The following is a 24,402-nucleotide window of genomic DNA, read 5'->3' as shown; positions in this document are numbered from 1 at the left end:
AACTATCATTTTCTTTTTAAGTATTTTGGGTTGGAAAAATAGCAGTGCAAAGTTTCAGAGTTTAAAAAGCCCTATGCTTGCAGATGACGTTTTTAATACAGTGCTGCAAATACTCAAACTGCAGAGGCTATAATTTGCTTTATCCCCAAAGCAGCAAGGAAATTTTTATGTACATCACATTTCTCTAATTCAATAACAGGCTTTCCCATTTTGTGCTAGTGCTGTATTCTCTGTGTACAGTTTTGTCCTGATAAAACCTTATTGAAGGGTGGAATGCCTACCCATGATGCGTATGTGTTACTTGGGATATGAAATTGCCTTATTGATCTTTTCAGCTCTAAAAAGTCAAGTGGAAGGTCAGCGTGGGTAGCTATGCTCTCCGGAAAGTTTGTACTGATAACCATTTTCAAAATCTGACCAAGCACTGTGCAGTCTGATGCTGTAGTATACTATTTCAAGTAATTTTAGGCATCAGAAGTGTCAGGTCTTGCAAAAAACTCCTTCAGGACAGAAATGGTATTGCATTGATATGATTTCTAAAGAAATCCATCTATTCCTAATTACTGGTTTCTCAAGAATCATCAAATCAAGGCAGCTTTTTTTCTCAGGCAAGTAAATGCTGTCTTTAAAAAAAATAACAAAAATGAAATAAAAAAGATAGCGAAAACAGCCCAGCAGCTATCAGGAAACCAAAGACGCTGTTCAAACGAGCAAAATGTAATTAATCTGGTTGGACAGTGTGTTGACCTAAAGTTAATGATAATGAACTGACTAGCCTGTCTCACTGCAGGCTGCAAATGAGACGGTACTTCCTCCTCCTGCTTATTTGTAAGTGCTGTTGATGAGCAGCTTTCTCTTTGCCCGGTGCTTTAGTTAATCCCTCCGATTTCTCTCTCCGTTGCCGCTGGGCCCCCACGTCAGTGCTGTCCGTCCCGCCGCCTCAGACCTGCTAAAGGCTGCAGCGTGGAACTCAGCGCCTGCTTTCAGGTCGTGTCTGCAAACCCTGTGCCGGGCTTCCTCTCTTGTCTGAACCCTGCTGGAGTGGCGAGACCTGGGAAGAGCAGGTCCTCCCTGCTGTCCAGGTACAGACCAGCCTCTTGGCTGGAGGTGGTAATCTCATTGGTGTTGCCTTCCACTGGAAACCTTAAAGCCGAGCAAATGTGGAAGATTCTTCCAGTTTCACTGATGATCAAATTGCTTGGGGTACGGAGGAAGGAAGCCTGGGCTCCAAACTGGTAGCCACTGACGGTCAGGTCATCTCTTCTCCTTTGAGCAGTCAGGACTATTATCTCTTCAGGCACACTTCAAAATAGAAAAGTTTTTCCTGGACACTGCATGTTATGACTTAGCAAGGTTATGAAATCAAACCTACTGTTTATTTAAAAAACAAATACTGCCCAACTCCCTTCCCTCTCTTTTCTATTCTTCCTCCTCCCAACACCCGGCTGTCCTTACATTACTGCCACTGTGGGATTTTTTGCGTGGCCTATAGGTAGTGTTGCTGTTTAGGCCAGGAGTGGGAAACTGTGTGTATATCCTCAAGGTAATTTAGGTAGATAAAATAATGATGACTAAAACAACAGCTTAGTAGGTGAGGGTGGTTTGTAACTTGCTGTTTGCAGCATAATCAGAGAGAGATTACTAGAAAGAGTTTATTATGAGGGAACTCATTTCAAAACTCAATGTGATGCAAACTAATAAAATGGTTTGGCACGGATCAGTTTTTGCCTAAACTAATTTAGGGGTACTAATAGATGCTAATAATTAATAGTAATAATTAATAAACTAATTTAGAGTGCTTAAAACATACAAAAGCTTAGGCTGTGAGATAAGAGTGGCTGAAAAACACCAGAACCACAGGAGAACTTTGCTCATACAGAGGTATTTTTCCACTCCATTCTCCATTGTGTTTGCTGTGTGCTCAGAATTGTCCATTGTCCTTGATTTATAGGGATTTCTGTTTCTGCTTTTTTTGCTTTGCCGTTTTTAAGAGTTTGATTTCAGATGAAGTATCTTCTAGAACAACCAAATGGAGTAGCTTTAGAACTATCTGGATATGAAGAGGTGTTATTTTTGTACTAACAGAAGGACAAGTGTGAACGTGCGAGCTTTGCACAGTTGAAGTATTAAAGGTATTGGAAGTATTAAAGAATGTGGTTAAATGCCAGAACAGAACATGGTTAAATTACGTGAACTGTTTTTTGTTCCTTTAAAATTGTCATTTTTACAATTTTACCTCCAAATGACTTGCTTAAACAATTGTATCAGTTGACCAATAGCTTCTACTAATAAAGCTGTACTGATGCTTCTTGACACTGCAGATAGGGATGCATGTGTGCGTGGATGCACATAAAATCTTTGTGGTCAAAGTTTTGTTTAGTTTGCAGAATTTTTAACAATGTGCAAGATTTGTTGAGACTGCATTTTGCGTATTTCTTTCGTAAATCATATGACTGATTTTATCATTCAGTTATCTGAATATCTGAGACTCGTTTAAGTCCAGATCACTGAAAGCATGTTAGTTATGCTTGCTCCATTTGCTGGCTATATTTAAAAAGAAAAAGTATCCAGCCCACAATATAGTTGGCAAAACTTTAACCATATAATCAGTGTTTCTTTAAAACATAGCAGAGGTTATGCAGTTTGGTTAATGTGTTGTCTGGGCTGACTTGCTTATGGAGTTGCTATAAAAATTGGTGACATTTATAAGTGCTTTTCTAGCATATACTCCTTGTACCGAGAACAAAACAGGAATCCCCATAAAGATGAACTGAAATAAAGTGCCAGGATAGCATCAATTAAATCACCAGCCAAGAAAAAACAGACTTTGAGAACCACGATGAGTGATGAAGACAGTGGGAAACTGTGATGTTTTCTTGGTGATATGGAAAATTTAACTGCAGGTTTTCTGATGAGATGCAAACCAGCCGAGTACAGTGATAAGTGAATGTCTCACCCATCTCTGAGCCTAGTTTGAGAAGGGAGCGTCGTGGGCATCTGCTGAAGCCAGAGCCCTCGTTCCTTTTGCCATCTGAACTAGAGGGCAGAACATCCACCATCATATGAGATAGTGTAGGTGATTGTGCCAAAAAAGACAGGAATGTTCATTAAAAAGTTTTGGCGTGTGACCCCTGTGCTGTAGAATTTAAGCATTGCTGCGTCAGTCACATTTATATAAATGCATTATGTTGTTTGTGTAAAGCGAAGTAGTGAAGCTGTAAATCTTTGCAATTGTCCTGGAATTTGTAGATGAACAAAAGGGTGTACTTAAACTTTTCTATAATCATGTGCAAAAAACAAACAAAAACAAAAAAAACCTTCATGAAAATTATAAGAAGTTATAAATAATATAGCCCTTGAAGCAGTGCATCTTTTCCTCACATCATGTTGTTTACATGTACTTCTGAGGACAACTATCCATGTATAATGCAGCATTTTATATCCCACAGTGCATTTTGAGATATGTATCCATAAGGGCAGGCTTGTCCCTTGAGTGAATCAGGTTTGCCATGATTAAGAATATTATTCTGAAGTCCATGGTTTTAAATACTTCAGATCATTTCATGAAAGTACTGGCCCTACTCGTGCTCTCTGGAAAGCTTTACTAATTCTGGTAACTTGAGTTTTGCAAAAATGTAGCCATTTCAAGTTTATTTAGATTCTGCATTCTTTGCTTCCTGTCCAAAAATCCTTTTACAAAGTTACTAAATGCTCTTAAATCAGAGGTGAGGACAGTTGAGCAGTAAATAAAGTGTTCTGTCCAGCACAATTTATACAACATTTTGAAATGACAGTTGATGTGTAAGTAGCAGAATGAAATGTTACTAAAGGTGTATTTTTAATTTTAGGCTGGGCGATGCAGGTTGCTGCCTTTGTTTTTATTCAGAGAAAATGGGAAGATGACAAGAGTCATTTTGAAAAAATGCTGGATTATTTCTGCGACATTCGTGAACCACTACAGCTCCTCATCTTTCCTGAAGGAACTGATCTCACAGGTAGGTTGCACTTGTCCTCACTCACGGTCATCAAGGGGTCTGTTCCTCGGGGACTGGTAAAGTCTCACTGCCTACAGATTTGCATCTGCATCCCTATGCACAGTCTCACTCTAGTTTCTCCTGCTTCCCGCTCGCGTGATTCTTCCTCTCCAAAGCTTTATTGCTGCCGACTGGGCAAGAGGCAACATGCTGTGCTGAAAGATCCAACAGGCCAAATACCTGTGGAATCTGCCAGCTTTTCCCTGAATTATGATTTCTTCTATTGGAGGCCCTGCCTTTAGCCATTAGTTTTTCTGAAACTCCTGCAGGGCTTAATTATGCTTGAATCTCCTCTCTTGGACAAAATTTGTTCGCAGGTGCCATTGGTTCAGAAGTTAAAGGGGGCAGGTGGATGATGTGATTACAAAGACCTTTTTTTTTTCTGTAAGGAACAGCCAAAAAACACCGAATAGGAAATCCTGGTAAGGCCTGTATTTCAGCAGGAGTGTTGAACCAAGATAGCTGTCTGTGCAAATCTCTGATAGATGGATAAATTAGGTTGTTTTATTAAAGAGAGATTTCTGGAGTGCTCGTTTTGCCCTTCACCCGTCTGACTGAACATCATTACCGTAGGACTTCGGAGTTACGTGCCTGCTCTTTACAGGATATTCAGGATAAACAAAGAGGCGATACGTAATATTCACACTTTGGTGCACTGGTGGTAGCGAAAAAAGGAGCTGTCAGAGTATTCTCAGGGTTCATGAAGGATTGTTTTGCTCCAGGCTTTGATCATGGATAGTTGTATTTAAGTTGTCATTCCAATGAAGCATTCCAGTTAGCATTCCAATAGGATGATGAGGGAAATTTATAGTTCTTTTGAGCCCAGCCCAGCAAAGCAGATTGGTTCTGGACAATGCTGAATTTGGAAAAAGCATGTAAGTTGTTCTTTGGAGTGGAGTTAATACTGCACACATTTGGTGAAGAACACAGACTCAACTTCTTTTTGGGTACAGGTCTTGGAATTACGGTTCAAAATACTCTTCAGACTCATGTCATGCAATTGCACTATGTTTTTCAAGACTTTCTTTAAAGTCATACTCTGAGATTTTCATTTTAGTTCACGCTAAATCAGAAATTTAAATTGGAATATATATATTTTTAAAAAGTGCTCATTCTATCTTCTCATTTTCAGAGGTAAAAGCAAATCAACTTCCCCCAAATCTGTAACTCTGAAATACAGGAAGTGCAGTTATTAGCATAGTTTCTTCCTGTGCACTACATAAGCAATTCTAAAATGTGGTGCTTCAAGAAAAAAGACTTTCTGAGCTTCTCAGATAACTTAGAATGTGATTAAATGGTGTTTCCTTACACAAACTTTGAAATAGCTGGGAAGGGATGTGACCATGTGATTTCCTAGATCAAAAAAAAATGGAAGCAAATGGAAGAGGACACAGCGGTAACTCTTTACATTGTTCTTCTGTGTGATTTGACATTTATCCTCTTGTGCTTGTTGCTGCCCTGACACAGTGGATTTAAGTCAAGCGAGGCCAAGGGAGGAGAGGCAAGTCCAAGCACGGCCAGTGGAGCCAGAGAACCAAGCAGTTCTCCCTTGGTAGTTACCTGGCTGCTGTTAAAGCATTTATGGTCAAGGCTCTGTATCTGATAAAGAGACTGTTCTCCCTTTCTAATAAATTATATTTAGACATTTTACATCATGTGTGTATTTGTGAATGTTCATCATTTTCTATCACAGTATATGCGTTAAATTACTCCATGCTGAAGAAGTCATTTTGAGCTGCAAGATGCTGCAGCAGTAAAGGTGCAGTGAACAGATGACAGCAGTGGGATTTTAAATGGATTTTAATGTGTCTCTTTCAATACATCAGCATAAATTTTAAGTGCTTGAATACTTTTTTTTCTTCTTCTTTTAGCGTATGTTTCTTAGGAGTATCTTTATAAAGATCCCCTAAAATCTGAAATAGCCACACTTTTAATTTTGGAGTAGAACAATTTACTGCACACATATAGATAAATAAGTATCATTGTCAGATAAGTGTTAAACTGAACAATAAGACTAGACAAGAATATATAGTGAGTGTAATTTTGACGATTTTATACTTTTCTGTGTTTAGCTATTTTGATATAGTTCATGTCTGGTAGTTGTAGGACTTCCATGTGAAAGCCAAATTTGTTAGTAACTGTGCTGCATCCTGTGATGTTCTTTTGGCAAGAGTGTTTAGTCTAGTACCAGTTCAGTGACTCTTACCGAGACACACACACACATATCTACATTTTAACTTGAGTTTCTTTTTGTGTTCATCTGCTTTATGTATAGAGCTAAGGGAGGGGGAAGCAGCTTGAGAGGAGAAGGTAACAGGTACTCTTAGTGACACTGTACGTGTTAGCATTTGAAATCTTATTGGATATTTCTTTCCAATTTACTTTTGAATCTGATTTTTTCTTTTCATAAAAATAGTTTACTCTTCTTATTCCCTCTTATTATAGGAGAAAACAGAACCAAGAAGTTAAAATAAAATGCATAGTATACCTAGTTGAAATAATGAGTCAAAGTCAGTGTGGTAGATTTACTTTGGCTTAGTTACAGTGGAAAGAAAAGAAAATACTTCTAGAAAACAATGTTTCATTATCTTTCTTGGGGAGAGTGAACAAAAGGGAGCATTAGCCTTAGCCAAATGATGCAAACAGCCTTTTGGCTGTGGGGAGACCAGCACTGCTTCAAGAACTGCTTTCTGCAATGTCCATTACAATTGGTTGGAAGCAAAAAGCAGAACATATGTTTCCTCTTTTTAAGGAAGTGTTTTCATTACCAGGCTTACAAAGCTATCTTTTGCTCTTTTTTTTTTTTTTTTAATTCTTTCACCTAAGAATATTATAGTCTTGATTGCACAGACTGATGAGACACCTCCCTGAGTTTTGCAACACTAGCAGTGTAGCCTGGTTTGCTGATTAAGGCATTTTCAGAGGTGTTTGCTGTGCAAATTCCTTCAGGCTGGAGAAGATATAAAAAAGGGTTTCTTCTCTCCTGGAGCAGTTGTCTCTAGGTTGGCGTAACATGAATCACTACATTTCTTGAGCTTTGCTGAACCCTGTGCTCCGCAGGAGACCTGCTCTGAATTTTCCCTGAAAGGCTTAGGCACAGATGTTCTTTCACACAGGGATCCCAAGCAGCGTTTAGGTACAGAGGTGCTTAGGTAGGATAAGAGGGCAATGAGTTTGCTTATAGGGAATAGCAGAACGATACACTCTTTTCTGCAAATTTTGAGTATAGTAGGAGGAAGAGCATCATTGCTTACATTTATGTGCAGTGAAAGCATATCCTGGTCTTGCTTTTGGGACAGCAGCAAAAACCCATCAGCCTTCCTGACTTCCTAGAATAACTATAGTTTGTTGCACAAAGAACTGTGGTTTAATAGCTGGAATTAGGGAGATGATTCCTCCAGGAGATGACAGTGATCATTGGATTAGCTGGGAGCATTTTTCTTGCTCTTAAATCTTGTTTGACTAGGGTCGCAACAAAAGGGGGAGGGAACAATCTCTGATACATAAAATTTATGGTTCAAAGTATAAGGAAGGATGCAAACAAATGAAATATCAGGAAGGAATTAATAGCACTGGCCAGCGTGCCAGTGTCCAGCTGTTCACACTTTCTTTTTTTTTAACAAGGCATTGCAATGAAAGGAAATTTGGTGGATGCTTCAAAGATGTTTATAGTGAGATGTTTACAAGTCCAAGGAGGTATAGTAAGAGAGTGTTTGAAGATGCCTAGTTTTGGAGGAAATGCTGAACAAACCTATTTTGTTCCATGAACTACTCAGTTAACCTTTGTCTCTTCTGTGGTGCGAATAGGAGTGTTTTACAAACACCAAGGGATTTCCTTTCAGGTTGCCCTTCTGAAATAAGATCATAGTGAGCAGACATGCACAGAAATTGGTTTTGAGTGCACATTTAGTGTGTGCAGTTTGAGATGCTTAAGGCTTAGCTCTTTTAGACTGCTTAGCATTATGTAGACTTATATGGCACTCATGTCTCAGAGTTTTGATTGACTTGATTTGCAGGCTGTACATATTCCAACTTGAAACCCTAATTTGGGAGGTATTTCTATGCTTTTGGAAAGAACAACAGATTAAAAGATTGCACAGCAAATTTAAAAGCCCGTTAGTTGAACCACCACAGAATTTGGAAAGGAGTTCTTGAGTTCTCCACCTTTTATGGGAACACTCTTAGGAGTCGATGTTGTCCCTTTAGAAAGGAGATTTTCAGAAAGGAGGATTTAAGTTTAATAGTACAACAGAATTATGTCTCAGAGGTAGAATCCAGCTTTTCAGAGAAGCATGTAATAATTACTGGAGTCCTCTTTCTTTTTAAGTTCTTCCATATCTTGCTCATGACTCACTTTTCAGTTCTGCCATAACAGAAATAATGGTCCTGAAGGTAAGTTTCCTTCCCTGATAAGAGTAAGCCATCTTCTGCATTGAATAGAGTAGTAGTCTGACAGAAAAGAAAACAAAAAACATATATATTCTGGTCACGGGATTAAAGAACTACATAATGTATATGTTAAACAGAAGGTAATTTTAGTTATGTAAGTTTTATGTACACAACTAAATGTTATGTACATAACATAATGTGTTAAATATTGCCAACTGCAATTTTAGAATTCTGCTAATTCTGTAATTTTAAGATCTCTTTTGAAAATGTAATGTTATAAAATCATTATCAAGATTGGATTATGGAAATTATGGAAATTTTATGTAACATTTTTATATTCCTTTGCTGGATCATTGCCTGACTATTTCTCTCTCTTTTTTTTTTTTTTTTTCTTTTCTCCAAATAACATGGTTGGGAAAACTGCACTGAATTTTAAGCGTTACATGTATGGAAGATTGTTCTTCTATGCAGGTCACAATTATTTACTATGAAAAAATACTTGGTACACTGATACACTATGATATTTGCTAGTAGGTAGATGGTCCTTTGAGAGACATGCACATTTTCTGATAAAACAGAGTTCATGTCGTAGGGATAAAGTACAAAAAGTTGCAGTGGTGCAAAATGCACAATGCTGTTGTTGGTTTGCCCACTTGTGCTATCCATTCTTCACAGAAAAAAATTAAAATGATTGTAAGGGAAAGGATTTAACATTAAATAATCAATTCCATTAAATTATGAAACAGCAATGTATTTTTCATTAGTTCATCTCCCATACCTGTTAATGGGCTGACTGGGGCTGTTTCGATAAAGAACCCCTTGTGAAAGGGGTTACATGTTGCCAAAGCAGTGATCTCTTCCATAGATTTTTTGCTGGGATTTCCTCTTTTAAAAGCCTGTAGGAGCCATTATTAACATATTTAATAAGTTAATTGGTTTCGTGTTGCAATGGGAACACGGTATGTGTCTATTTGCCTTTTGCCCTTGATGAGATGCAGTGGTACCCACAGGGAAGGAGTAAACGTAGCCCACAAGGTCCATTTGCCTGTTAACTTCAGCTGCGTTGGAAACATCCTGCACATGCTAAGGAACAAAGTGTTTCCCCTCCACCCGAGTCCAGAAGTTTTCATTTTAGTGTTGATGTCTTGGTTAGTGGACTCTGTTAGCAACTGGTTCTTAAAACCTTGGTTCAGTTTTCTCTAGAGAGAATTTCTTTTGCCACTCAGCTGAGGTCTGTGCCTTGCTGCACTCAGCCAGAGCGCTTTCCAGATACGCAGCCTGCAGCAGCAAGCATGTTGCTGTGCAGCATGGTTGATTGAAAAAGTTAAAACAGGATATACACACACACACACACATATATATATGTGTGTATGTATGTATATGTGCAGCTGAGTTTGAATAAAATGTGTCATCAAGTTCAGAATGAAGAAGTAAATTACTACTTTAATATATTTGATTACCTATTTGCCCCCATTTTTTTCCCGTAATGAGTTTTATTTGGTTAAATATCAAACTCGAGATATTTCTATAAATAATATCAAACACCTTTTGTTTTGTCTTTTCAGCACGTTTGTCTTTTCAGCTAAAAAAAAATAAAAAGTGCCCATCAACAGATTTACTATTAAATTAATTTTGAGGTGTACAAAGAACTATTAAAATTTTTTAATTTGTAGGTTTCAGATTACATTTGATAAATGAGAAAGATTAACCTATTATTTTCTGAGACGAAATGAGAGGAAAAGGGCCTTTTTTGCAGTCCACATGTTGCTTTTCCTCATACCATAACATATCTAACCAAAAGCACTCTTGTGGTCTGCTTCCATCTGAGAAGCTTTTGCACATTGGTACCATGTGAACTGCTGTTATACCCTTCCTGTTGTGTAATAATTAAATTTTATTCTTGGCCTGCATGCACACTGCTAGAAAATGGTGGCTTTTATTTTCTCCTTTATCTTTAGCCAATACCAAAGCCCGCAGTAATGAATTTGCTGAAAGGAATGGACTTCGAAAATATGAGTACGTCTTGCATCCGCGAACTACTGGATTCACTTTTGTGGTGGAACGTCTGAGGGAAGGTAATCCTTCTTTGTATCTGCATATAATTTTTGCTTTTAAGATAACTAATCTCTTCAAAGTGAAAGCTGATGTTCACAAAGCTGCTTGAAGCAATTTTAGAAACGTTTTATGTCCTGATCACAAAAAAGCTTGTTTGAAACCATACTTAAAGTGATTGTAACATTTCTATTGAGAGGTGAGTTGATACATGATATATAATATCATCAGAAAGCAAATATATGGAGCAAGCCATTACATTCTTGCATATTTTAAAAATATTTAAATGGTTTAAAGCTTCATCCCAGCGAAGTTTACCTTTATTGTCCCTCCAAGTGCATAAGCCCCGTGGGTGGTTGACAGCGAACCCGCACCGATGCGCATGCAAGACTGCCCACTCTGAAGAGCTTCTGATTTTCCGTGTAAGAGCAGAGCCAGATGGCCATGGTGAAGCGGCCAGGGTGATGCAGAGCAACATGCAGGTGCAGCAAGTCGGCTGCCTTTTCATGGCCAGCTTTTTTTGAGTGATGCTGGTGCAGAGAAGGTCTGTAAAGAAGAGCTGTGGGCTCGGGAGAGTGGTGGACAAGAGGACCCATCTCGCTTGGTTTTTACATTGAAATAGTCATCTACCTCTGTATTAATCTGGGGGTAGAGACCAACCCTATTAGCAGGGGCACATGTATAAAGACACGACTGCCGGTGGGACTGAAGCGCCTGAGGGCTGTTTTGACGAGGGGAGATTTCTCCCATGCTTTGGGCCACAACCATGTAAACGTTTTAGTCGTACTTACGTGGCAGTGGTTCAAAAGCCGATGAGCAAATGTTTAGCCAGTGAAATGCAGGATAAGTGAATATATGTTTGAAGAAAATAAACATGTACAGTAGATATAAAGTGACTTATTTATAGGCTAGTTCTTCTGGGAAAAGCAATACTAGAGCTTTGACACATCTTAGATACTGTCTGCCAAAGGGAGCAGTCTGAGATTATTAAAAAGGATAAAAGCCTGATGGTAGGGTTTTTTTTCTTTTTTTTCCCTTGCTAGAAACCTTACTTGGATTTTAAAAGTAGAGCCAACTAACATTTTTCCTAATTCCTACTGAGCAGATGTACAAAAGTCCCATTAAATGCATTAATATTTTGTCCAGCTGGACAAACCTAGTAAAGGATGATGCATCTAACTGACCCTATTTTATCTGAAATCTCACAGTAGGTATCTTGGGTTTTCATGTATTTTGAGTGTTTATTACTTGGTTTGCTGCAGCAAGCGATTTATCACATAAAATGTCAAAATCTTGTTTCGCTTAAAGCTTTTCAGCGCTAGATTAATCTGTGCTGTAATCATGTTTCTGGCCTAGAATATAAATTTTCAGTTAAAGAAATGTTTTCAATTTGAAATATTATCAGCTTTAAAAGTAGACTCTGGATTTGCTTCAGAAGCAAGCTTTGTGTTTATATAGTCAATTTCTAATTATATAAAAATTCTTCTCTGTTGCATTGCTGTATGAGAGACCCATGCAAATTAGGACATTGGATTTTAAAAAGGAAAATACTTGCAACAGATTAACTGATTTTATGCAGCGCAGAACCAGGGGAGAAAAGCACAAGCATTCCTATATATATATCATAGAATCATAGAATGCTTAAGGTGGGACCTCTAGAGGTCATCTAGTCCAACCCCCCTGCACATGCAGGGTCACCTAGAGCACATGGCACAGGACTGCATCCAAGCGGGTTTTGAAGATCTCCAGAAAAGGAAACTCCACAACCTCTCTGGGCAGCCTGTTCCAGCGCTCTGTCACTCTCACTGTTAAAAAATTTTTCCTTAAGTTCCTGTGGAACTTTTGGTGCTTCAGTTTGTGGCCATTACCTCTAGTTCTGTTGGTGGCCACCACTGAAAAGAGACCAGCACTGTCCTCTGCACTCCCTCCCTTGAGGTACTTATAGACACTGATCAGGTCTCTTCTCAGCCTTCTCTTCTCCAGGCTGAACAGGCCCAGCTCCCTCAGCCTCTCCTCATAGGGCAGATGTTCCAGGCCCCTGATCATCCTTGTAGCCCTGCGCTGGACTCTCTCCAGCAGCTCCACATCCCTCTTGTACTGTGGAGCCCAGAACTGGACACAATACTCCAGATGTGGCCTCACCAGGGCTGAGTAGAGGGGCAGGATCACCTCCCTCGACCTGCTGGAGACGCTCTTCTTAATGCACCCCAGGATTCCATTGGCCTTCTTGGCCACGAGGGCACACTGCTGCCTCATGGTCAACTTATCATCCACCATGACACCCAGGTCTTTCTCCGCAGAGCTGCTCTGCAGGAGGTTGGTCCCCAGCCTGTACTGGTGTCTGGGGTTATTCCTCCCCAGGTGTAGGACCTTGCACTTGGCCTTGTTGAAATGCATGAGGTTTTTCACCGCCCAGTTGTCCAGTCTGTCCAGGTCCCCCTGGATGGCAGCACAGCCCTCTGGGGTATCGGCTACTCCTCCCAGTTTGGTATCATCAGCAAACTTGCTGAGGGAGCACTCTGTGCCTTCATCCAGGTCATTGATGAATAAATAAATAAATAAATAAATAAATTTTAAGCGAAGTGCATTATGTCCCTTTCCACATTGTCCTTTTTAAAAGTGAAATGTCTCTTTTGAACATCGAATTCACTGGGCATTTGATACATCAATAGGTACTGTGAGCACAAAATATTATGTCTATATGCTATTATGTAGGACATTAGGGGTGAGAAGGTAGCTCAACCATTTAAAAATACTAAATTGTCTAAATTTAAAATATCAATTGTTTAAGCTTAAGGCTTAGTTTTCTGTTGTTTGTAAGTTTTCCAAATACTGACGGTTTGTGATCAACCATTTTGTAATGTGTAATGCCTGTGATTGCTTGACTGTAAACACTGCAGTGTATACTTTTTCATCCATAAAATATAGATATCCAGATAATACAGTTGATATGTAGATTTGTCATGCATCTCGGTTAGACTCATTATTCCTATTACTAAAATGCTTTTTGTACGATCCTATTGCAGTTCCACACAATTATATACGAATGCCAGATATTAGTGTTAATAAAAGGAACCTGTTTTCTTGAGGATTGGGTGCTAAAATTGAGTCTCTATTTCTGGACTATCGTAATGCCGCACTAGTAACAATAATAATAAAAATAAACTTGCTTCCTTTTAGTACTTGTAACCACAAACACAAAGAAGTGTGTGTGACTTTAACTTGGAGGAGGGAGTGGTAGAGAATTTAACATCATGTTTGTGCCTTTGAAAGTATTTTTGATCATAGATGACGACCTTTTTGCCCTATAGCTCTCCTGTGAATACATTTTGGCTTGTGGCTGTTTTCTGTTCCTGAGGCTGAAGAGCTTTTACTTCAGGCCTGAGTACATTATTTTGCTCAGAAAATAGGTTGATGAAGAGAGGGGGAGAAATGTCATTAGGAGTTTAACTGCCTTTCTAAGACTGGAAAAATTAATTGCATTTGGCAAGAACCTTGATTAATATGCATTGCAAGCTGTAGTATGGAAGAATTACCTGTTATGACATAAAAATAACTGAGTGACCCTTTTGAATCGGAAATGAGGAATCTGGGGAAAAAATAACCTTCAGAAAAATGTTCCTTGCATCTGTGCATGACCGTTTCTTCCTAGGGGAAGCTCTGTCTGTGCCCTGACAACACAGTCCTAGAAGGTGTCAGTTCTCCACTTTCTGCAAGCAGCAAACATTTCGGGGCCATATGAATAGATTTTTGCCAGTGATGACTAATATTCAGATGCAGATTATGGTGATTTCTAAGTCATCGCTAGAAGTATGGGAGCTAATAAGAAAAATCTAGATATCTTCCATCCACGAAACCCAGGCAGCGAATGTTTATTTAGTGCGTCTCTGGTTCATGTTGCAGCTCTTCAGCAGCGATGGCTGTTGCCGCCAAGGCAACTCTTTTAAGCAGATATCCAGGTAAAAGCTGACTTAGGTGCCAAGAGGATGAAAATAGTTTTCCGTGTAGCGGGTTACATTATGGTTTTCTTATTCGTTTCAGCATTAGATTCATCCAAGAGTAAGCAGAGACTATGGACATGCTTTACATGCATAATTAATCATACATCCCATAGAAAAAGGACTGCTGTTGTCATTTTCTAAGCATGAAGAAGACATAAACTTGATTCAGAATTGATTTCCGGAGAAGTGTGTTCCTTTAGTTCAATAATAATATTAAATAGAATGATATAATATCATATTATTGTTTGTGCACAGTAAGAGAAAATATAGTATAGACATAAGTACACAAAGAATGGAAGATCACGTGTCAGTTGGATGGCAAAATTACTTTGCTACCCGATAGGCAGTGCAGTGTGTACTCTGTACTACTGTACCTCAACCTGTAGGATGTAAGAGTGCAGCAAACATGTCGGTGAGGAGTAATGGAGATCAAACAGCATTAAATATAGATAGTCTAAATATGGATTAACAAAATATATGCATTTTTCAACCCTGCAAAAAGTTCATTCTTCCTGGAATGAATATTGAATTTCTAGTCAGTTATGATATTCTCTGCGACAGAAAAAGCATGTTTGTTAGAATCTCCATTAGTCTTTCCTGATGAGTGTTACTGGGAATAGCAATAGACTTTTTTCGCCATCATGCTTTAAGATTTGCTGCAGCAAACATGCTGGTCTTAACCTGTCAAAATACTTGTGAATAAGCTCAATTAATTATATGTACACTCTGCTGAAGCAAACTGGGTTGCTTTGATCACTGATGGAAGCCAGAGAGATGATGCCATGGGAGACCAGACATTTCTTGACCAGAGTGACCATTGCAATCCCATGTGCTGTATTCAGAATAGTAGCGCTTCTGTCACAGGCTGTAGGCAGAACGCAAAGAAATAAAATAGTTGATTTACTTCTGTCTAGGTCTGGTCATTTGGTCAAGCAGATTATTTGATTTGCCTCAGTTGTTATGAGTCCTGCTCTGAGTTGGCACCTGTTGAAAAATATTTAGAGCTTTATACTGTATTTATTTGGGGACAAAATTAAAACAATGGAGAACATTTTTGAAAGGACAGGGCCAGGTATGTTTTGATATGAATGAGCAATAAGTAATGAACTCTAGACATCAAAACAAAGATTGATCTAGATATCTTTTGATTTATCATTATGTACTTCCCTCTATTCATCTCCTAAATTCATCTTGTATCATTTTATAAGCCTGAAACTTTGAATGGATGTCATTCATTGACACATTTTTGGCAGAATTTGGGTTAAGGCAAGTCACCTTACTTCCCAAAATGTAGGATTTTGAGAATGAGAGGAATATGCAGGAATTTTAAGTCTTTTTTTTTTTTTTTTTAGCATGTCTTTAACAGAGTTAATTAAAACATCTCTGATTTATATAATTCTTTTGAAGATCTGGTTTGCAAGATCCTTTTCTGAAAAGTTAGGAAGTTATACAGAACTTGAGTATAGGTTTGCAAGACTGGCTGTATTTTATGAAGTATTTTGGAAGTGCCACCTGACATTGACAGTTCACATGGCTTGAATGTTCAGTTTCAAAGAGATGGAAAATAATAATAGTTGATTTGATTCAATATTGTCTGGATTCATTGAATTACATATATTATCCTGACATAATATCTGTAATTGTAGTAAAATAGTCTGTCAAGAGAAAATAGTTGTTTACAAATGTTTCTTAAAATTACTTTGTCCCTTTTAAATACTTTTGCAGGACCAAATAAGTGGAAGTGTTAAAATAAAGTTAAGGTTTTAAATCGTCTTTAGAATGTCATTCATACTTTTGGAACCAATCTTTTCTGTCATCATTACATTTTGATGAACCTCTTGTTGATAGTTTCTCTCTGTATATCCATCAACAGTGACACCTGGTTATGTTGGTGCCAGGATACCTGGATATACATTTTTATCATGAGGTTTACATTTTACTGGATTTACAGTATGATGAGGAATCAGCTATTAGCGGTGTAGTATTTCAACTTCACATTTAATTCTAGTTTGTAAGCAAGCAACAAAAAATATTGCAAATAACAATGCCAACTACAGCATCCAAAAATAAAAAAAAAGTAGAATTTAACATGGCTGTCCTTTTGTTCCACGTCATTATTAAGAGAAAGAAGCAGTGAATCTTATCTTTTTGTTTTCTATTTACTTATTTAAAATTCATACTTTCTTTTTCCAAAATAAATGCTCATGTACAAACAACCAGAAGTCAGCCACACCTGAGTATGATACCACATCTCAGTCCTTGTATGTCCCAGTCTGTTTCATTGCCAGGCCAAGAAATTTGTATTTAGAGGTTCAGCCCAGCACATATCTCTCTGTGCAAATACTAGAATCCTATAATGCTTACAGCCTTTTTCTGTAGATTCTGTATGCTTTTCTGGGACCTATTGTGTTCTGCATATTTATGTACCGAACAGTTAATGCAAGCCATTAGATTATGGTGCTATGTGTTTATATAACACCTTTATATCTAAGAAAATTTATAGGAAAGATTATCAACTGTTCCTGAGAGCTGACGCATATACGTCTGTCCATCTTCATCAGGACATGAAGTAATTAAACAGTTGCACAGCAGGCCCTTGAAAGCAGAGTCTGTCCTGGCTCTGCACAAAGCATACTCTAAGCTCCCATACCCTAAAGCCCTTAAGCTGTGGCTATAGCTTAAACTATAGCGTAAGCCCTAAATAGCCTGTCTTTAGGAAGTGGTTTTGTCTTAAGCTGTACAATTGTCACGTGAGCCAAGGCGCTTAGGTTTGATGCATTCGTGTAAGGGGTGTACGAAGTTGAGCCTCTCAGTTTAGTGATTCATTAGCGTTACCTTCCACCCTGACGTAGCCAGAGGATACCTGGCCTGGAGGAGCTTCCACAACTTTCTTCTTTCTCTGCCTTTAAAAGGGAGAGAGACATGAGAAACATGAGTGGATGAAATCTTAATGAGGAAGCGGGTTACTGCCAAAGGCTTCCTTTCTGGGTAGATGATGTTTCTACTCTATATCATTATGTCTAGATCATCTACAGCTTACAAGATGGATGTCTTAATTCCTTCAAATATAGCTCAAAGTAATACTAATTTCAACATGCATTATATTTGTTTTTGAAGGGAAAATTCATGTAGTATTAATAGTTTTCTTGATTGTACGTATGTGGATATGGATAAATGGAGGAACATACTAAATACACTGCATTGCACTTATATGCACAAAGTTTATTCCTTTTTCAAACAGATACTATGGAGGCGTGTAGATCACAGCAAGGAAAGTGTCTGCTAAATGATATTCTGAGGATTTAAGGACTCAGATTGAACAAAATAAGCAGGAGTTGACCAGTTTCTAGGTTTGTGCCCACTTGCTTTCTGTATAACAGAGGTACAGGAAGTAAAAAGGCCCCACATCAAATCACAGCAAGGGTTAGATCTGTTGTTTTAATGAAAGCTGGCTTCACTTTTTATGACTGAACATATTTCTGACTCCTAAAATAATGTCCTGGACTGAGGCCAAAGCTTCCGCTGGTTTCTGTCAGCCCTAAATTTGCACCCTGACCTGCACAATCTGCTGGTAGTCTCAGAATAGTCCCAACCTACTTGGTTTTTTCTCAGCTCATGTGCTAACTGAAACTATTTCTGAAAATAGGAAAGTATAAGTGACCATATGAGCATTACCAGTCAAGTAATTTCACCCCTCTGTCCATTGTATTTACAAAAATGAAGCAGTTCCTCTCAAGGATCTTTCCTCAAGGCAAGAAAATTCTTTCCCTGGAGTTGTTTTGTTCTATGTATGTGTGCCTCCAAGAGACCTCTCACTGGGAAGACTAATACTTAGAAATTATAGAGCTATTGTGGAAAAAGCTTTGAACAAATTTTAGCAGAAAATGCAGTTTTAGAGCTTTACTGTTTGCTATTATAATTGAACTGATACTTTTATGAGAATTGGATCTTGCAGTAAATAGCATTGCCTTTGATATAGAAATATCTGCATATAAATTGAAGCTTGCATGCTTTTTATGTCTTCTCTGTTTTCGTAGAAAACTCATAACAAATTAGTTCATAAAAATTGAAGACCTTGTTCAAAAACACATTTTTATCACTAAGCATATCCATGAAGTTCAGTAATGCAGAAAATACCATGCAGGCTGTTGGACTTTATTACAAACATGGACAGTCTCCTCTGTTATCTGCAGTCTGGGAAAGGGCAGCTTGACTTTTTCCAGAATTCTGTTAATTGTTGATGATTACCGCATCTTGCAAGCATCGGCCTGCGTTCAGTTGGCCTTGCTTCTCTCGTCTTGGAGATTTTTGTTCCTTTGATACAAATCGAAGTTACTTTGCTGTCTCTTCTTTCTTATACTATTAAAGAAGTATTCCCTTCTATCAGCCTCATCTCTGTGGCAAGCAGTATGTCATTTCAGTGACCTAGGAAGATGTGTTGTTCTCCAGGCCATTCTCTGCTCTGTGCTCCCTGCCTATCCCTTGTTCCTCCTCCCTTGCTCTTGAGACCAGAGTGCAGCAGACTATTTGAGTATTCCACTTTGATTCATGTTGGACTTGCTGCCTGTAGTATTTTCAGATTGACGCATTTTTGTTTTTGTCACCCACACTTCCCTGATACTCATCGGAAATATTCAGGTTTATGTTCTTGAGCCTCTCAAGATCCACCTACTGAAGTGTAATCCTCTTGCACAGTCTTATGTATGAGTCATAGCTTGTGGCAAGCAGATAGAGTATGTGGTGGATCATTTTCCATTTACCTTCTTACAGATGATTAATAGTCACTGTGGTAACCACATTAAAAAGTTATCATTTGCCAGCAGTTACCCCACAGTGGTATTAGAGATTTCGGCCGTTTTCCCTTAGCTCAGAATACACAATATCTGTGTAACTATGGGGTAATGTTTGGCGAATGTGGGCTTCTTAATTGCTTCAGCTGGAGGTGTGGAGCAGTGTTACCTCATCACATCTCATTCGTGGAAGTGAAGCTCTTGATTAGCTGCAGAGGAGCTGAGGAAAATGCTTGTTCAATAAAAACTAAAATCACTCTCTTCAGAACTGAAAAGCTGTTGCGGCCTTTTTTGTTAATGCCGTCTTCTTTTCAAAAGAGTTTTTTAAAGTTACTCTGGTTGTTAATGCTATTTGGTGGGTCAAGAACCTGTAATGAGTATCTCTGCTTGTCCAAGCTTGGTCACCATCTCTGTGGATAATCATTGCGAAAGTTTGGCCATGGTATCTGACCTTTTGCTTTAGTCATTTGTTTCTTCCTGCGGAATCCCTCACAGCTGTACAGTAAGCTCAGCACAGTGTCTTGCAAGATTTCTGAGGGTCCACTGAACCTTCACAAAACAGCAATCTCATTTGTATGCTTTTTTCAAAACACCTCCATGGCCAAGCTGGTCATGTCACTAATATATTTGGAATAGAGTAAGAAAAGGGATTCTGTTTTTCATTTTTACATCAAGGCGTTAAGCTTTGTGTTTGCTTTTAAAGTCTTACAGCTGCAGGACAGATAATAGGTGAGCCTCAGGTGAAGTCCCATTTTATTAATTACTGCTCTTTCTGGTGAACTGGGAATCCATGTTTTCCAGATGATGCTGGTAGCATATTTAATTACTGCTGAAGTTGAAATTCATTCCTTTAAAGACAGGGATAGTAGCATATTGATATCTATTAATTTCACACGACATTATCAGTGCTGGCTACAATATATTCGTTTCTGAGCTCTGCTTATTAGAAACGTAGGCATTTGCTTCAAGCAGTCCTGAATAGAGAGAAGTTGCAACATACTTTTCCAGGACAAAGCACTGCTTTAGATTTAGTTAGGATATAGCGTTTCCTGATGTATTCTATTAGAAAAATCGCAGCATCTAGAGGCTGAATAGCCTAATCCCAAATCAGAGTTCCGTTATGGAAGAAATTCTCAATCGTTTTTGATGGATTCCCCACTCTCTTACATTTTGCAGATGCTAGCTGTTTTCATTTCCAGCTGCATTAAAGTTGCTGCAAAAGTATTTTATGTATTTCTGATAACGCTTTTCTATTTGAGTAATGGCTGGCAGGGGAAGAAGGTCCGTGGAGTATTATTTCAATTACTGAAAATGTTGGAACCCTCGAACTGTAGATATCGGTCCCCAAATCTGTAAGACAGTAATAAAACTTTCAAAATCCTCAACTTTCAAAAAAGCTTTCAAAATCCTTGACAAAATTTGCTCTTTATATATCATTAAGTCTTAAGCAGATCATTTCTTTCATTCTTTACTGCTGTTGCTGCTTCAGCTCTTCTCTCCATTTCCTCCTCTCCCTCCCCTGCTTTTATTTCCAGAGCATACAAAAATTAGCCCAGCGTCATTCTTTTCCAGGCTGACTAAGATCCTGGAGTTTGGCAATCCCTTGCAAAGCTCTGCTCCAGAGATGCTGAGAGTAATGCCACATTCATAAGTCCTGGGTGTTGCTATGGTACTGATACTGAAAACCAAAAAACATAGAGGGCAGAGGAGCTTGGGAAAAATTGTAGTGGAATATAAACGCTTTTTAAAATAGATTTTTATCAAAACACAAACTTCAGCATAAATTCAACTCTTCACCTCATTCATCACCTTATATGTCATCTGAAATACCTCTGTCTTTAAGATTGACTTTGTCAACCTTTTCCTGAACTGCGGATTTTGGAGGGAAGGAAATAAGGTCTTTGTTCTCAATATTCTCACTAAACGTTGGTAGATAGGACAATGGTTTATAAGCACCTGTGCTATGACTGTTACCTGACGTGCTGTGCAATATAAATTAACTATTATAACAGAGTATATCACAGGTTACGGGTAGAAGCTTTGAAAATATTTTCACATAACTTTGTTTTTCTGTAGAATAGCTACCAGCTAAGAACTGGAGAACTGCATTTGATGCACATTCTCTATTGTAGTATCTCTTCCCTGGTCCCATTTCATAATGTTAAAAACTAATGCTCATATTTTAAAATAGGCATTTGTGAAACGTATATTGTCTATGTTTAGACATCTGTAAAACTGTTGTTATTTGTGTTGCTGATCATTGTTGACCTGCAGTATGACAATTGAAGTGAGTGCTTTCAGTGATTCTAAAAGGGTTCCAGAATCAGGGACCTGAGAAGCCTTCTGCTTGGCTTATTCTAGTAAGTGGTCCTTCACTGTGCTCTTGGGAAAAGGAGCCAGCTCATCCTGATGGTTTCTGGCATTGCACACACAATAAGGATATCTATTAGGAGAAAAGCATAACATGCAAAACAAAAAGGAGAGAGACATTTTCGAAGACACTTCGGAGACTTTGGAATTTGTGAGCAATGGCACGTTTGTGTTGCCTGGAAGTTGCCATGGGTACTGATGTTGAAAAGCCAAACACACAGAGAGGGCAGACTGAAGGGACATAAGTCCCATTTAAGATCCTATAAGAATTAATACTCTTTAAGTCTACTTGGATCCTTTTGGAAAATGTTCCCTCAAAAGGATGCTTTGCCTAAGTGTTCTCCAGCTTCTTCGTGTCAGCAGCACCACTGTGATTTAACCAGCCCTATTTCTGTCTTCACTTATCCTAAAAAGCATTGCTTGCAAAAGACCTGAAAGCTCCCTGGCTTCCTGAATCAATTCGTTGCTTTGCTCTTCTTTTATCATGGATCAGAGCATTAAATGAAACATATGCTCAGCAGCGATGAGGATCATCTTCCCATTCTTCACATAGTCCCTGTTAGGAGTGTGCATTTTTGAGGCATGGATTTTATTATTGAATGTCTAAAACAACCCTCCCACAGGCACACTGGTATTGCTGAAGCAGGTAGCAGTTAGGCTGGATGTGTCTCAAACAGTGAGCTCTGCAGGTCCACAGCACTGCAAATATTTAATAACCTGTTAATAATACATTGAAAACCATACTGAGAAGCTGTGGTGATCCATCAGCTTTTATGCTACCTGTGGTGCTAATGAACTCAGTTGACATTACACTCAGATGCACACTAAGCATGCGCTTCATTTTAAAAAGCATACATAATTTCTGAGTTGTAATAACAAAGTTGTCCATTAGTAAAGAACACTTCCAGATGATTGTTTTCCTCCTTGAAGGGATAAATTCTCTTGTTCTCTTGACTTTGTCTCGTGCTTTTCAGTATTATCTGACATGTATTGTATTCAGTCGGCAGCGTATTCTTTTTCATGTCGTCTTGTTTGGATAGCAGTGGACAGCACAGACTTCATTAGAAGCAAACAGCCAAATGCTGAAAGAATGTAATGCAATGAGCCTATGACTCATGTGATTCCTTCAAGGTACAGTATATTGTGTATGTATAGAGCTATCTATACAGATGGGGGTTTGGTGGCCTATTTCCGTCATTCTTGGCAAGCTGTCTAGGAGAAGGATCATATTTTAAACTTTGATAGTACAGTTAGAGAAAACAAATCTTACTTAGCCTTTTTGAGTTTATGGAGTAAGGATACATCCCATGTGTTTTTTTGGAAGCAAAATGATTTTACTCCCTCTGGGCTGGCGATGCTATGGAAACATTAAGACAGCTTTACACCCAGGTCAATGCATTTGTGATAATGAAGCCAATGTGGATTTCAGCTAGTCCAGAATAGGAGCAAAGTGAGTTCACTCAGCCTGCAAATATCCTAGGGCAGCCTAGGCCAGGGTAGCAGTACTGTTATTCAGAGTATTGTGGGCTTCTTGGTTGGAGAATATTCCCAGTCCTAGCTGAAGGAAGGGCCACGGAGTAGGTAGGTATGTGCACAGAAATAACCAGGACCACCACTCTGGGAGCTCCGTCTTGCCCTACAAGATAAGTGGCCTCCAAAAGTACTATATTTTTTTTCAAAACTGAAGTATAAGAAAAACGTCCAGATTGGGTGACTAGATGTTCAGAAGTAGGAAATTCAAAAAGATTGAATGTAGCCTTCTTGTGGTGTATGCATTTGGGTGAGAGAACGAATGATGGACCTGCCAGTCTGATGTTATCTTGGGACATTTAACAATATATTTAACATTTAACAATATATTTTCTGCCTTTTCATTTTAAACGTAAGAAAAGTTTTAACAAGAGTGAGCTTTTAACTGCATGGCTTTGAGAAAGATGGAGTTTGAGAGTATTTGATTATAACTCTAGAAATGTTGCTTTCATTTTCAGGAATTCTATAGAAGCTCCACTTTAGCTGTATCTTTTAGCTGTTTTCCCAGGATATTTTGCTATCCAGAAACACATTCCTAAAATATTTTCTGTATTTTAGTAGAAGAATTGTGTTGAATGCAAAAGGACGGAAATACTGGGGATGGCTGAAAGAAATGAGGAGCTTGAAAGTGTATACTGTGATAATAGATTTACAAATCCAATTCTTTAATCATAGGTTATAAATACAATGATGTGGTTTACATCTATGAGTAATCCAGAGAATATCCAGAGAGAACACTTCTATATCAAATGGGCTATTTGGGCTATTGAATAAGCATCTTCTGTCTCTCAGATTTCATTCTCTTTTTTAAAAAAGTTCTAATTCTCAAGTGGTATATATTTCTTTGCTGACTTTCGTCACAAAATTGTGTTTCTACTTTATGGAGCAGAAATGTCATGCTGCTTTTTCCTCCATGGAATTTGCTATGTGTGTCTGCTGTAGACAAATATCAAGAACAGTTATCTTAAAAAGGAACACAAGCATAGTTTGAATCCCAAAAGTATGACTTTTCGCAAAAAAAAATTCTCTTAAAAATAATAAACACTCTGAGATACCAATTGTAAGCAAGTAAGAACGTGAGCAATTTGCTGGTCAGGCTTTTGTCACAAGGTAAACAAATGCTATTGAAGAGTGCATGTAAAATATATTTTGTCTGTTATTCAGCACATACTGTAGCTAAAATGGAAAATTCTGCAGAGCTGAATGATAGCACTAAGTGAATTGGCATTTGCGTTT

The 24,402-nt window shown here is 38.3% G+C and overlaps 1 protein-coding gene across 1 annotated transcript in view; it reads left to right on the top strand.

Moving 5' to 3' along the window:
- The window catches only part of LCLAT1 (lysocardiolipin acyltransferase 1), a 100,204-nt gene that overhangs the window by 42,188 nt on the left and 33,614 nt on the right, over positions 1-24,402 (top strand). Inside the window, exons 4-5 of the mRNA XM_088520561.1 lie at positions 3,849-3,995; positions 10,382-10,498. Of these exons, the coding sequence (XP_088376687.1) occupies positions 3,849-3,995; positions 10,382-10,498 (264 nt within the window). The remainder of the gene's footprint in view (positions 1-3,848; positions 3,996-10,381; positions 10,499-24,402) is intronic.

Source organism: Tinamus guttatus, unplaced genomic scaffold (genome assembly GCF_059628265.1).
Source record: "Tinamus guttatus ecotype Peru unplaced genomic scaffold, ASM5962826v1 Tinamus_guttatus_pri_ptg000090l, whole genome shotgun sequence".
Classification (NCBI taxonomy): Eukaryota; Metazoa; Chordata; class Aves; order Tinamiformes; family Tinamidae; genus Tinamus; species Tinamus guttatus.
This window is presented reverse-complemented; position numbering and strand designations above follow the sequence as displayed.